General features: G+C 37.8%; 2 protein-coding genes across 2 annotated transcripts; one reads left to right on the plus strand and one right to left on the minus strand.

Moving 5' to 3' along the window:
* Nucleotides 1-1,939: 1,939 nt before the first annotated feature.
* Nucleotides 1,940-5,182, minus strand: rnf180a (ring finger protein 180a). The gene is made up of 3 exons (XM_044111197.1): nucleotides 4,702-5,182; nucleotides 2,846-2,971; nucleotides 1,940-2,591 (listed from the first exon to the last, which is right to left on the minus strand). Exons 1-3 carry the CDS (start codon nucleotides 5,102-5,104, stop codon nucleotides 2,386-2,388), a joined length of 735 nt encoding a protein of 244 aa, XP_043967132.1. The 5' UTR covers nucleotides 5,105-5,182; the 3' UTR covers nucleotides 1,940-2,385.
* Nucleotides 5,183-11,918: 6,736 nt separating this feature from the next.
* Nucleotides 11,919-13,823, plus strand: htr1aa (5-hydroxytryptamine (serotonin) receptor 1A a). The gene has a single exon (XM_044111198.1). It carries the CDS (start codon nucleotides 12,187-12,189, stop codon nucleotides 13,465-13,467), a length of 1,281 nt encoding a protein of 426 aa, XP_043967133.1. The 5' UTR covers nucleotides 11,919-12,186; the 3' UTR covers nucleotides 13,468-13,823.
* The last annotated feature ends 620 nt before the right edge of the window (nucleotides 13,824-14,443 follow it).

The raw sequence follows: 14,443 nt of genomic DNA on the forward strand, positions 1-14,443 counted from the left end.
TAAGTAAGAAAACACATAATATATTAGGCCAACGAGTACAATACTTTCTCAAGTATGAGGCAACTGCAATCATGCAGATAAATGTATTTGCATTAGTAACAAATACACAAAGATGTGCCAGGCTGTATTCTAAAACTGCCCGACAGCTTGCCATTTTAATATAATAAATTATAAATACAAAGACATAATTTATTAATAGACTAACAGACATCTGCTCATTTTAAACATTGCTCATACAATCTACTACCTTTTACGTGTTTTATTTAACAGTACGACTCTGAAGAGCTTTTAACTCTAATGATGCATCATAGAAAGTCATTATAAAGCAACTTTACATCATGGGTCATAATTCTTTAATTCATTTAAATACTACATAGATCTTCTTTAAATACAGTATGTTTTAATTTAGACTCGCTGAGAGGTCTGGTATAACTGCAATGATTACATGCATAAATTCCAAGTCAAAATACAAGAAGAAAGTTAAACCTCTGTTGAAAAAGAAGCAGTCGAGATTTCCAGTTCATATATCTAATTTTACATCCTAGAAGATAAATTTGATGCAATTCTTCACTTATCAGTAGGTAAAACACCTTAACCTTTCTCATGTGCGTATCTGCTGTCAACGTATTGTGTATGTTTCAGTGAGACCTCAACACTGATGGAATAAATAAACAATACATTTTCCAAATGAAATACCAACTCATTAAACCATATTTTTTTGTATTTAAGTACTGTGATAGCCACTTTACAGCAGCACTTAGTCCTTACAACTGTTACTTTTGAACTAACAAAGGGAGGAATCTCTAGCTATTCATCTTCATGCAACCTTTCTAGATCATTCTAATACATCCTCTCTTTTGCCCTCAACTCTTCAGCTCAACCCACAACTTTTCTAGGACAGGAGACTAGAATGTTCATGAAAGAAGAGTGATTAAGTAAAAAAGTTTGTTACTTACTAGAACATATTTCAGGTAACTATCCGAATAAAGTAACCTATCAACAATATTAATTTTATTTTAATTTTAAATCTCTTTGTATTTCAAGTAGTCTATAATCCCATGTCTTCTAAACCTCATTGGCATTAGATGTCTCTCCATCTTTTTACACCTTTTCTCCTTTTATTAAATCTTGGTTGTGTCTAACCACAGCATATATATTTCATATAAGATTTCCAGCTGTATTTAGCAAACTCGTCATGTTTATGTTCATGATGGTAGGACTTTTATTTTCCTGATATCAGTCCCAATAACTGGTTGGCATGGTGGTCTGATGGTTGTTAGTTGAGAGTTCATGACTCCAAGATCTTTGTTGAAGTTCTGCTCTGATAAGTTTTAATAATTTATTTTTATCTCATTTGGATCCTGGATTATTGATTACTAATTAAATGTTTTAAGAACTCTTGATCGACTTGAAAAATAAAAGCAGATTTTTTGTTTTCTCTGAAATTGAAGCAGTGATAATACATAAGGCAACAGTGATTTAGTTAAAACAACAATTTGTTAATATACCGTATTCTTTCTTTATTGAATATATGTTTTCAGGTTAGATTTTTCTTAATTTTGCACAGTGAAAATATGCTATTGCATTAAAAGGTAAACTGAATTAAAGATGTCTTACACCAGGGGTGTCAAACTCCAGTCCTCGAGGGCCGCAGTCCTGCAACTTTTAGATGTGCCTGTGCTGCAGCACAGCTGAATAGAATAATTAAGGCTCTGGAGAACTGATCTACTCAAGGTGGAGGTAATTAAGCCATTTCATTCCAGTGTTTTGAACCTGTGGCACATCTAAAAACTGCAGGACTGCGGCCCTCGAGGACTGGAGTTTGACACCCCTGTCTTACACCAATGAATATGGACAGTGCTGCATGTTATAGCGCTGTCCCTTCTATCCATCAGGCCTCCAAAAGAAAATAAAAGAACAAAAAACAGAACTTTGGTAATTAACAAAAAACTTTCCTTTATTAGGTCTTGCATGTGGACAAAATATTTATGTTGCATTTTTAAAGTATTTCATAATTGAAATCAATGTTTGGTTTTGAACAACTACACCTACCAATTTAGTCTAAACAATAACTGAATCAGGTCAAAAATAAACACTGCAGCCTGAATGATTTATTAACTTGGCTTTGCTTCCCTGTGTGTGGGTCAGATGAAGTCAGAAAACAGAACATTTTAGTTCAAAATGTCTCATCTACACAATTTGCTTTTTTTAAATTCTTATTTTTGCACCTACTTGAAGTTCAGTCTTTGGCTTCTCGCTAAAACTGATTTCTCAGGTCTTCCATCTTCCACAATACATTTAGTGCGTCTTTAAATAATACATTTCTCCTCCTCAGTCTTCAATGTGCTGCATTTCTGTGTCGTTCCATCACAGTTGGCAAGATTGTCAAAAGGAAGGAAAGAATAAATAGCAAAGGAAGCAGAATATAAAAAATCCAATAACCCAGTTGACTGAGTAGATGTAGATTATGACCATGTCCATGTCGAAACGCCAGCCTCTAGAGTCATCCTCGAAGTCGAGAGTGTCGAGTGGGAATCCTCCTCCATGGGGGAACTGGCGTCTCACACTTGGGGTTGACTGCCTTTGGAAACCTTATTTATGAAACAAAATTCATGTAAGCTTATTGTAAAACACTACCAACGTGATTTACATTAATGAATTTTGTATCCAGTAAAAATCTACACCTACTTTAGTAAGTATTTTTTAATAATCTATGACAGTTAAGTTTTTGACATTTGATTCCATACGTGAAATCCCATAAGTTGTTCGCATTTTCCAAATGACCAATAAAAGCTAGTTAAACAAATGGAAAAAAAAAAGGAAAAAAAGAAAAAAAAAAGCTTGCCTCGAAAGATGCGGAAGAGCTTCCTGCAGCTTGGGAGAGGCCACTTTGAGCAAGGTGCTCTCTGAAAGTTTTGCTTTCTGGAAAGGTATTCCTTGGGGAAGAATGTCTTTGCTGTTTGATTCAGCTCTAAAAAAACACACAAAAAAACAATAATGATATAATAAGTGCTCATCTTACAAACAGCTTCATTTCTTTGTAGTCTGATTTGTGTACCATGTTGGAAAGAAACAGATTTAGCCTCACTGGCCTCAGTGTGACCTTGACTTAAACAATCAACACAATCTCAAGTTCTTTTCATCTTATTATTTACAAGAACACTTGTTTCTGCAGTCCCAGCAGCCACCCTGTCCATGCTGCTCATGGCTCTTTGTATCTGAAAGTAGGCCAGTCTGAATCATGAAGTTCATTACTTATTCATATTTTTGTCAGAGTCATATTATATAGGATGAAATCTTTATTTAGTTCACATTAAATTTCATCTAATTCATTGGTCGGCGAGTAGGACACACACAGTGCCTTGGAATATGTATACTCCTAACCTTTACATAAATTACAGAAAATCACAAATGTAAATTACTTTTATTGTGATTTTATGTGACAGATCAGCACAAGATAGAGCATAGAGCAAATAAAATGTGAAAATGCACCAATAATGTCTTTTCAAAGTCTTTTATCTTTATTACAGGAGTCTTTGTCATCAAGATCTAATGTCCTGCAGGTTTTAGATTAATTCATTCTCCAACACAGCTGATTCAAATTATTTAATTATCTCTTCTTCAGCATGCCACTAAGTTTGGCAAAGGTGTAATAAGAAGCCATTCATTTGATTCAGGTGTGGTAGAGAAGGCTTGCATTAAAAGACATTGAGGACTAGGGTTGGAGACACTGGACTCATATCCTTAAACAAAATCTAATTACCCTCAGAAGATACCTAATGAGTAAATAACCCATAAATTTCATTATGTAGTACCATGCAAAAATATTAGATCATCATGATGGTCAAAGAACATGACTAATAGGTCAGGAATAAAGACAACCTATAAAGAAACCCTATAAAGACTTGATAGTGGGGTGAAGATTCACCTTCCAGTTTGATGAAGTTAAACATTCGGCCTGAGCAGCAAGGGAATCATTCTCATCAAAGCATGTTCATGTTTAACAACGGCCCAGTCAAAGTCCAGACTTAAAACCAAGCTGAGAATCTGTGATAGCAGTTGAACATTTCTGTACCCAGAAGTTCACAAACCAATGTGACTTGAGTAGAAAAATTGGCAAAAACTTCAGACTGTATATTAGCAAAGACAGAGGGCATAAAGTCTTACTTTTCAGATTTTTATTTTCCAAAACCAGTGAACAGTTTTTGATCATTTTCCTCTCTCTTCACAATTATGTATTGTTCTGTGTTTGTCTATTAGATTAAATAATAAGTATGAATAGCTTGAAATTAATGTATATTAAAATATTACAGCATAGTACAAAAAAAATCCTGACTCATCTGTTTTCCCTCTATCACAGGGGTTATTTTCCTCCCAAACAGGTACACCACTTCTTACATCAGGAGTGGATCAAATGAAAGCGTTTGATTTTGTCCTCTCGGCCTCTGTGACTCATCTGGTGTGAGCTGAACAAAAGGTCCACCCTGCTCCCATGCAGGACATGTGCAGCGGGGCCCCCCTGAACAGTCAGTAGCTCAGAGATCTAATCTGTATAACTAACAACAAACAAACGACTAAAAATTCAGTCGCAACATATTTTGTGCTGTATTTTGATCCTATTACTTTTGATGCACAGATAAATTAAATAATGCTTCTAAATCTTATTGCTTTAAACATAGATGTTTTGGACTACTGACTCACCCTTTTGGAAGAAGACATGAGTGATGACGGTTCTGCAGAGAGGGCAGGGGGTATTGGTGGAATTGTTCTTTGCAAGTGTCCTCAGACAGGGCTCACAGAAGATGTGGTTGCATGGGTGACACATGTAAGGACTGAAGTACACATCCAAGCACACGGCACAGATGAAACCTTCTTTGTCTCTCATGCTCAGAGTTTCTTCATCCTCAGTGCTGCTGCACCTGCTGCTGGTGGTGGGGGTCTCTGTTGAACTCTGGAATAAAAAGAGACAGTAAAATAAAAATATGTGGCTTGCTAATTCCATCATATTTACGCAAATATCTTTTTCTATGTGTGAAAGCAAACTTGCTGCTATTGTGAATGTGGGTAAGTATTTCAACATTGAAGGGGTTATTTTGCAGAGCATATAGTTTTCATGTTGGGTCCTTCTTTTTAAGCATAGAAAAGAAATTGCAATTGTAAAGCAAAAAATTACATTTTACCACATTTTACAATGAATTACTGCAGTCTTTTTGACTGAACTATTTTTGCCTTATATCTAAAGCATCGTCACAGGTATTTTTATATGAGTAACAGTAACTCAGAAACTTCAAACACCTCTTTGAGATTCTTCTAATCTTCAGGCCCAGGCAAGAAATTTTGTTTTGTTTTATTGAAAACCATTCAAAGTTTAAAATATTTCAACTTTGCTGTATAGAGCAGTTTCTTACAACAAAATAAAAATACATTCTCTCTAATTGTGACATAAAGTGAGTTATTACTGTTGAAATCACTTCAACGTTAGGTTATTGTAATGATCTTTATTTTGACATTCACTCTTAGTTGCATTCTGCAAATTTTGCAGCCACAGTTCTAACTGGACTTGGGAAAGGAGAAAGAAAATTTTACTTCACAGCTTTGTCTGGTATAGAGAATCAATTTTGAAATTATTTTGTTTTCCAAACTTTGTCCCCTTCTTGGAATCACTTGTAGCAAATATGTAACTCCAAACACACAAGATATTCACTCTGCAAGATGATATTGCATTAGCTGGTGATAAATATTTCACCATATTTTGCCAACAGCTTGTGAAAGGCTTTCTCTCTTTATCACCCTTTTGATGAGTGTTAACCTTCTTTGCCATATAATTATATGTGTGAGTAGACATGTGTTTAGGAGTTAGTTCAAGGAGCTAAACTATCTCTTTACTTCCATTTTACTGTATCTTATTGTAAAGTATGAACATTTGTTGGAGAGTATTATTTGATATAAATACTGGCTTTTATTTGAACTTGGTTTATAGAAAACAGAAAAAATGCTGGAATGATATCTAATTCCAGAATAAACCTCTCAATTAAATGAATCAGTGCATAAATTTATCACTTATAAAATGCCTTGTAATAGTATTCAAACATTTTGAAAATCAAGGGAAACTTCAGACTGGTCAGAAATAAAGAAAGAGTTGCGAGAAGAAAGCTGCCGTTCAAAGAAAGCCATGAAAAGTTCCATTATACATTTTGCCAATGACAATAGCATTAAACTTAGCATCAGATCTGCAGGCCGATGGTTAAAATAAAAGCATGTTGATGTGTTAGAATGGCCAAATTAAATCACAGACAAATATATAAATGAGAATCTATGTCAGGACTATAAAATTATGTTCACAGATGCTCCCCATCCATTTTGAATGAGATTCATCTATTTTGCAAAGAGGAATAGTCACAACTTTTCTATATCTAGATCTGCAAAGCTGATAGTGGCATAACCCATAACTCTTGCAGCTGTAATTGCTGCAAGACTTTGATACGGAATTAATTCACTTTGAGGTTGAATATTTACAATATACAACCACGTTATGTTTAGTGTTTTATTTAAAAAAACAACATTTTTAAGTCACTGTAAAAGCAGATTTGTATTAATATTTCTTGCATCATCTGTATCTTGCATCACACCAAATATTTCCCCAGTCAAATTATTCAAACCTAAACTACTGAGTTGTCAATTTTTCTGTCTTTGCCCCTGAGTCCACACTGAGTCTTCCATTTCCAAATCCCTCATGTGAAGGGATTTACCTCGGCCTTCACCTCTTGCACAAAGATGTGTCAGTTGCAGACCCATGGGAGACGTGCCTTGAGCTTCCTAAGGGTGTTTCCACAGTAATTACTGCTTTCTCACCCAGGGGGAGCTCCAGGGACTTCCTTGTAGCAGCAACTCTGCCTCTCAAGGTGTGTCATTAACACCGAGAGAGGAGAGGACGCTGAGCATACACAGCTCTTAAGTAATTACGGACGCTGAGATTCTTGCCTGGTTACACAGGATGTATAACACAGTAGTGTTTTGTTGGCTACAGCTGGTTCATAATCAAATAAAACAGATATCTGATTACTTTTATCTCAACTAATAAAACAAATCCATAAACAAGTAAAATTTAGGAATCAGATCAAATGATTAATTAAGGGATATTATAGTGATATGCTTCCTCTATAACAAAACCCACAGTTCAGGTCCTGGCAAAAGTAGAAAAACAAGCTTCACTGTATTTTAATGGAATTTATGTGACAACATAAAGTAGTGAATACTCCAAGTATTTATTATTTAGTTGTGGCAGAATGTTTTAAATAAAACAGTGCACTTCTCTTATCAGCACTAAAGCCTAAAGTTGACTTTTTTTGGCAACAAACACGGTATGGGTCAACTATGAAACAAAGAGTTTATGACAAAGATGTGTGATCCTGTAGATCTGTTTCTTTTGCAAAGACTCCGAGGAACCTCATGAAAGTGCATGGAATAATTCACAGTTTTTTTCTAAATCAACATCTGTGGAGCTGCATGGATAAGAACAAAAGAGATGACATGATGGTCTAGAACACAGGTGTCAAACTCCAGTCCTCAAGGGCCGGTGTCCTGCAGTTTTTAGATGTGCCACAGGTACAAAACACTGGCATGTAATGGCTTAATTACTTCCTCCTTGTGTAGATAAGCTCTCCAGAGCCTTTCTAATGACCTAATTATTCTATTCAGGTGTGGTGCAGCAGAAGCACATCTAAAAGTTGCAGGACAGCGGCCCTTGAGGACTGGAGTTTGACACCCCTGGTCTAGAAGAAGGATCAAAGATTCTTCTCTCTGATTGCTCCAACCTTGTGAAGTGTTACAAGAAAAGCTTAAGTGCCAGTTAAAAAAAAAAATGCTGGGAAATTATTATTAAATGGAAGGATCCCAATAAATGTGGATATGTTGATTTTTGTACAAAATAAAGCTTCTTACCCCAATGTATACAGTAGATATACTCAAACTAAAGTATTGTATGTATTTTTTTTATTTAAATTATTCAGTAATAGATTATGTCACCAATATACAGGATGAATCTCTTCTAAGTATCTTTATTTTTATTTTTTAAATCATCCTCACCTGGGGTGCCAAACCATCTGAAACACTATCATTATCTGTGATCTATTAATTATGTGACTGGTATTGGAAGTATCTCTACTCCACCAATCATGTTAGTCTTCCTGCAGCAGCAGTTAGAATAATTTTAGTCTGGCAGTGTGACTACAGATCAGCAGCAACCAATCAAAACTGAACCAGCTCTTTTGTCTGGCCAGGTTTGAAGGGCTCTCTGTCCAAGCCTCATCATGCAGCCAATTCAGATGTAACCCCACTTTAAACCACACGCACACACAATGGCTATTGAAATGAGCTAGGTCCAGCCATAGCTGTCAAGTGTTGGGAGTCTGGCTGAACTGAACTTACACAGTCACACACAGACACACACAGTGTCACGTGAAAGCCTAAATATAAATATGGTGGAAAGGAGAGAAGCACAGAAGATAAAATTTATATCTTGTGCTACAAATGCCCACACAGACGTTACTTTGTTTTTGTCATAGGCTTTCATCCTGCATTTACACATATTCAACTGGCTGTGTAGAGCAATCTGGAATACCTTAATAAAATTTCAGCGTAATGTGTTAAAGTTTGCTTTGTCAATGATATGTAATTTAACAATTCTTCCAATTTTGAAGTCATAACATTGGCAAGATTCCTATGTCCTCACTGGTCAGTGTGTTTGCCCCATTAAAACTGATGCGAACTTCTGTGTAACCTCCAATTTTCAGGTTGAATAAGTACTAAATTAATTATGTTGGATTAATCTAACATCAAATGGATAGCAGTAGAGAAGAAATTTATTTGAATTGAATAAAAATTATTTTTGATTCATTTAGAGCATAAACTTATGAACTCACAGTAAGAACGTTTAATAAAAGAGGTGTGATTACTGTAACCACAGTGAGATTTACCTGTGTGCTCTCCGGCTGCTGACTTGGTCTCCATTTCTCCCTCCTCCTCTGCCTCCTTCTCAGACTTTCAATCCTGTTCTTCTCTCTTTTACTCATCCTCCTCTCTCCTGAAGCAATGCAAGGTGGTGTCTCTGTGGAATACGCAGCTCGACCCGTCACTTCGATCACACCACAGCCTTCTTCAATGGCTTCCTTGTTCTCATCTTCCTCTTCTTCATCCTCTGACTCTGAGATTTGCGTCTGATTCAAATGGTATTGTGATGGTCGCCCTGTTCTCACTTCTGCCCAGAATGGATATAAATCTCTGGATAAAGGGTCTGATGATGACGGATGAGTAAATCGGCTTTGAACAGCAGGCAGTCCAGACTGAGATTTTAAATTGGTTGTTGTAGTTTGGGTGAAGCTGATAGCTTGCGGTCTAGAACTTTTATGTTGTCTTTCTGAATGTTCTCCAGCTTCAAAAATGGTTTTTAACTGCATTTCAGAGTTACTGCTGGAAAAGCATTCAGAGGTTCCTCTCCTTGGTTCATCTTGGACTTGATCTGCACATACTGTTTCCATCCTTCTAGACAGTTCTTGACCTTTGTCCTTACCTCTGAAGCGTCTCTCCTCGTCCCTTTCTTGGTTTCTGTCTCCTCTTCTTCCTTGTTTGTCTTCAGGACAAGTCTTTCTGCGTGCCTTTCTTCCAGACAGGGCAGGTTTTGCCAGATGCTGGCCAGCTTGATCTGCATCACTCGGCCAAGATGTCGTCGGCCTCGTCCATTGATTGTGACCCTCATTGCTGCCGTTTCCTTCACTCGGATCTTCATTCTCATTTTCTCTGTTTCTGCTAGCGCCACCAGTGACAGACACTGCCTTGCGGGAACTCATTATGAACTTTAAAACCCGTCCGTATTTAGCAGATCACATTGGACTTCAACCAACTAAGCAGCTTTTACCCTCTCTCATTACTTACGCTTCCTACTGCTTCCCATTTCTTCTACACGTACTTTCAAGCATTTTATTTGAGAGGAACAGAGAGTGTTCCAGCTCGGGGCAGATGAGCGGTGCAGCTCTCTAGTCTGGCCTGTCCTACCCCACCGAGCCCCCTGGGGCATTCCACACTGTAGACAATGACAAAGTCCTCATGCTGAGCCCCATCACAATAGTTGCTCTGTTTGCAGCCTCACTATAGTGTTGTTCAACCTATAGAAAACTCACCATTATGGACCAACAGGACTGACAAAAATTAAGTGAAAAGCCAGAGGCACATTTTGTCTAATGGTAAATAGCACTGCATCAGCTTTTCACTCACTTTTTGATACAGTAACTAGCTAAAGTATTCACACCTATGGATTATTTTTTAGTCACATTACAACGACAAATTTCGAACACCATTATTATTAGTGGAAGTATTATTATTGTATGTCATAGAGCATCAAAATGTATCTCATGATAGAAGGAAAATAGTTTTTAACATTTTTACAAATAAAAATCTGTTAAGCGTGACATCTATATGTATTTTAAACTTTGAATCAATACTTTGATAAACCAGCTTTTGTGACATTTTTTGCATAGTAGTAGTTTGACTGTGTCTGAGACATTGTAATGCTTGAATGAACTTTGAAACAAATCAATACTTTCTAGCTCTGGCTGCATTTTTTAGAATATACGCCCTGCTTTATAGTGAACATCCTCCTCAGTCTTAAGTATTCCGCATCTGTTTTCTCCAAGGGTTGATCTCTTTTTACCTCCATCCAACCTCATCAACGTCTGCAAGCTTCCTCTTGCCATGATGCTGCCACCACTACATCCAAAGGTGATCATGTGTTCAGGCTGAAGTGTCAGTTTTCCTAATTGGAACAATTCATCTTGACTTATTCTGCTACAAACAAACCCTATTTTAATTTCTCCAAGATCATTTCCCTGACCTGTGAGATGGTCTTCATGATGTATTTTGCTTCTATTACATGTTTCTGCTTTCTCCCACTTTACAATTATTCACTACTTTGTGTTGATTTGTCGCACACAATCTCGATAAAATACAAAAAAACCCAAAAATAATAATAATAATTAAAAAAAATGATTATCTTAATTTACATGAAGACATTACTGGACACTGCAGGACAGCAGAAACAAATCTAATGTTCCGTGGGTTTATTTTGGAAGTAAAATCACTCTGAACATAAAAGTCAGCTCGCAGAAACAGCAAACACATTCTGACTAAATAAAGAAAGAAACAAAGAAAGAAAGAAAGAAGCAGCCTATCCTCTCCATCGAAAGCCCAACCATTCCCCCAAACTGAAAATGTCCGAAGAACAGTCGGTGCAAGATAAAAAAGTGAACAGCAGATGGCAGCATCGTTCCTGTCTGGCCTTTAGAAGAAGCTGTTCTTGGTCTTGAACTACAATTTCCACTGTCTGCGCACGTTGAATTTGTACTGGTCCTTTGGAGGAATTTTGACAAAAAAGCAACAAACAAACAAAAAAAAAAAAACAAAAAAAAAAAAAAAACATCTGCTTCAATTTAATTAAATAATAGGTTATATAAGATACTTCCGGATAAGGTTGATTTTAGTTTCATCACAAGCAAGTGAGTTTTTTAAAGTACCATTCCTGTTAATAATAATAATAATAATAATAATAATAATAATAATAATAATAATAATAATAATAATAATAATAATAATAATAATAATAATAATAATAATAATAATAATAATAATAATAATAATAATAATAATAATAATAATAATAATAATAATAATAATAATAATAATAATAATAATAAAACCTAGGGAAACGACAGCGTGTCCTTTTCCTGTCCGTAGCGAAAAGTGAAGCATTTGGGAAGCGCAGCAGCAGAAAACTCCAGGGTGAACTCCTCCCGGTCTGACGTACGTTGAGCAGTTGATATAAATTAATTCACGGACTCAGCAAGCTCAGATTATTCGCAGCACCAGTGCACACCTGGCTGTTCACGCACACTCACGGGCTGACCCCTAAACACAAACACACACACACATACACACGCACACACGCGCACACATGCACACGCTCACGCATACCCACAAACACCGCGTCATGCGTTCTGAGAGCGACAGCAGGAACTCCGATGGACACCATAAAACCCACGGCAGCAGCTTCAGCAGTGTAAGCTGACTGCCTTATGCTTTTTTTACGCTTACACATCGCCAGCTGCAGTAGAAAAGTTGCACTCTGAGTTCGACGACATGGATTTTCTAACGAGCAGCAACGGCAGCAATGCCACCGGCGGTTACCCCGAAGGGATGGACGTGGTCGCCGACTGGATCGGGGGAAACAACGCTACGGAGTCTAGGTTTCAACCCGATCTGGTGCTTGCTTACCAGATAATCACCTCTCTGCTCCTGGGGGCCCTCATCCTCTGCTCCATATTTGGCAACGCGTGCGTTGTGGCAGCCATCGCCCTGGAGAGATCTCTCCAGAATGTGGCAAACTATCTGATTGGATCTTTGGCCGTTACAGACCTGATGGTGTCGGTGTTGGTTTTACCTATGGCAGCCCTGTACCAGGTTCTAAATAAGTGGACTTTGGGGCAGGAGATCTGTGACTTATTCATCTCCCTGGATGTGTTGTGCTGCACATCCTCCATCCTGCATCTGTGCGCAATCGCCTTGGACAGGTACTGGGCCATAACAGACCCCATTGATTATGTAAATAAACGAACACCAAAGCGAGCAGCGCTCTTGATTTCCGCAACTTGGCTGATCGGATTCTCCATCTCCATCCCACCCATGTTAGGATGGAGGAGCGCCGAGGACAGGGCGAACCCAGACGCATGCATGATCAGCCAGGATCCAGGCTACACCATCTACTCCACCTTCGGGGCTTTTTACATTCCCCTCATCCTCATGCTAGTCTTGTACGGCAGAATATTCAGGGCCGCTCGGTTTCGGATTCGAAAAACGGTTAAGAAAACAGAGAAGGCGAAAGTTTCGGACAAGTGTTTGGCCGTGTCTCCGGCAATCTTCCACAAGAAAAGCAATGGGGAGACTCGTGGAAAAGGCTGGAGGCGCTGCGACGAGTCCAAATCCAGCTCTCCGTGCGTAAACGGCGCTGTGAAGCACGGAGAGGAGGGCGAGTCGATGGAGATTATAGAAGTTATCAGCAACTCCAAGACGCACCTGCCTCTGCCTAACACCCCTCAGTCATCCTCTCATGGTTATGAGAACATGAACGAGAGGAACTCGGGAGCAAAAAGAAAGCTTGCGCTCTCCAGGGAACGCAAAACTGTGAAGACGCTGGGGATCATCATGGGAACATTCATTGTGTGCTGGCTGCCGTTTTTCATTGTGGCGCTCGTTCTGCCTTTCTGCGCGGAGAGCTGCTACATGCCCGACTGGCTGGGTGCCGTTATCAACTGGCTGGGCTACTCAAACTCCCTCCTTAACCCCATTATATACGCCTATTTTAACAAAGACTTTCAAAGTGCATTCAAGAAGATCATAAAGTGCAAATTCCACAGACCATGAGCGCAAAAATGTAATTTTTCTTCTATAAAATTAGGTGCAGAAGCAAAAGAAATGTTAACAAACTGTGCGGAGCAGCAACAACAGAAAAAAGATAATAATAAAAAAAAACTCACAGACTTTTTATTCAGGGACAGAATATTTTAGGAGGATTGTGTATTAAACAAGCAGACAACAAGGCTGAGACATACCTTTTCAATGTACAAGCATATTTCTTCAGTGTTGTAGCTATGTAGCCCCCCACATGCGACGACAACCATTGTTGTATTGTCAAGCAGAGCATGTCGTGTGCTGATTCAATGCATTTTGATCATGAGGCACAAGGGGCTTCCATCTTCACGCAACAAGCTTTGTAGCACTGAAACAAATAAAAGCAATTAGTTTGTCATTAAGAACTCCTGAGTCCATTTTATGTCCTGTGGTGCTGCAAGGGAATGAAGAAACTTCTACAGTTTTGTTTCCACACCAATCACATATGCTGAAAATTATTTACGACAGTGAGTTTAAAATGGAAGTGAATGTGCTTTAACTATTTTTTTTTTTTACATTTTCTTATTTCTAAGTTATTTATGCATTTTTTATTTTTAGTTTTATTTATTTATTTTTTATTTTTTTGCAAAGAAGGCCACTTTGAAACAAACCCTATCCCAAAATTTACAAAATTCAGTTTTGGTTTGCGATTTTGAATGTGCCATCAAAATCAGATTATCAGTGGTCATCAGGTGGTCACCCTTTTCAGAATCTTCTGGAAGCATGCCCTTGGTTATGTTCAGCAATATAAGGAGCAAGACAACAGGGTTTCTGCTGAGCTGTAAGATTATCACCACCACATTTGTAAAGGACATGTAGGAAATTCAGAGTTTGCTAAGTTCTAATATGGGCCGAAAAACCATTCAGTGAGAAAGAAGCCATTACCTCAGGTGCAACACAAAATGCAAGGTTCTGATTTGCGAAAAACCTTAAGTTCTGGAGACACTTC

The sequence above is a fragment of the Gambusia affinis genome, linkage group LG03, assembly GCF_019740435.1.
Source record: "Gambusia affinis linkage group LG03, SWU_Gaff_1.0, whole genome shotgun sequence".
Taxonomy (NCBI): Eukaryota; Metazoa; Chordata; class Actinopteri; order Cyprinodontiformes; family Poeciliidae; genus Gambusia; species Gambusia affinis.

Excerpts from the sequence above, each read along its gene's own strand:
- rnf180a (XM_044111197.1), bottom strand. The coding sequence starts at position 5,104 with ATGCTCTGCAAAATAACCCCTTCAATGTTGAAATACTTACCCACATTC. Across the intron at positions 2,972-4,701 it reads TCATGTCTTCTTCCAAAAGG|AGCTGAATCAAACAGCAAAG; the intron begins GTGAGTCAGTAG and ends GTGTTTTTTTAG. Across the intron at positions 2,592-2,845 it reads GCTCTTCCGCATCTTTCGAG|GTTTCCAAAGGCAGTCAACC; the intron begins GCAAGCTTTTTT and ends TTCATAAATAAG.
- htr1aa (XM_044111198.1), top strand. The coding sequence starts at position 12,187 with ATGGATTTTCTAACGAGCAGCAACGGCAGCAATGCCACCGGCGGTTAC.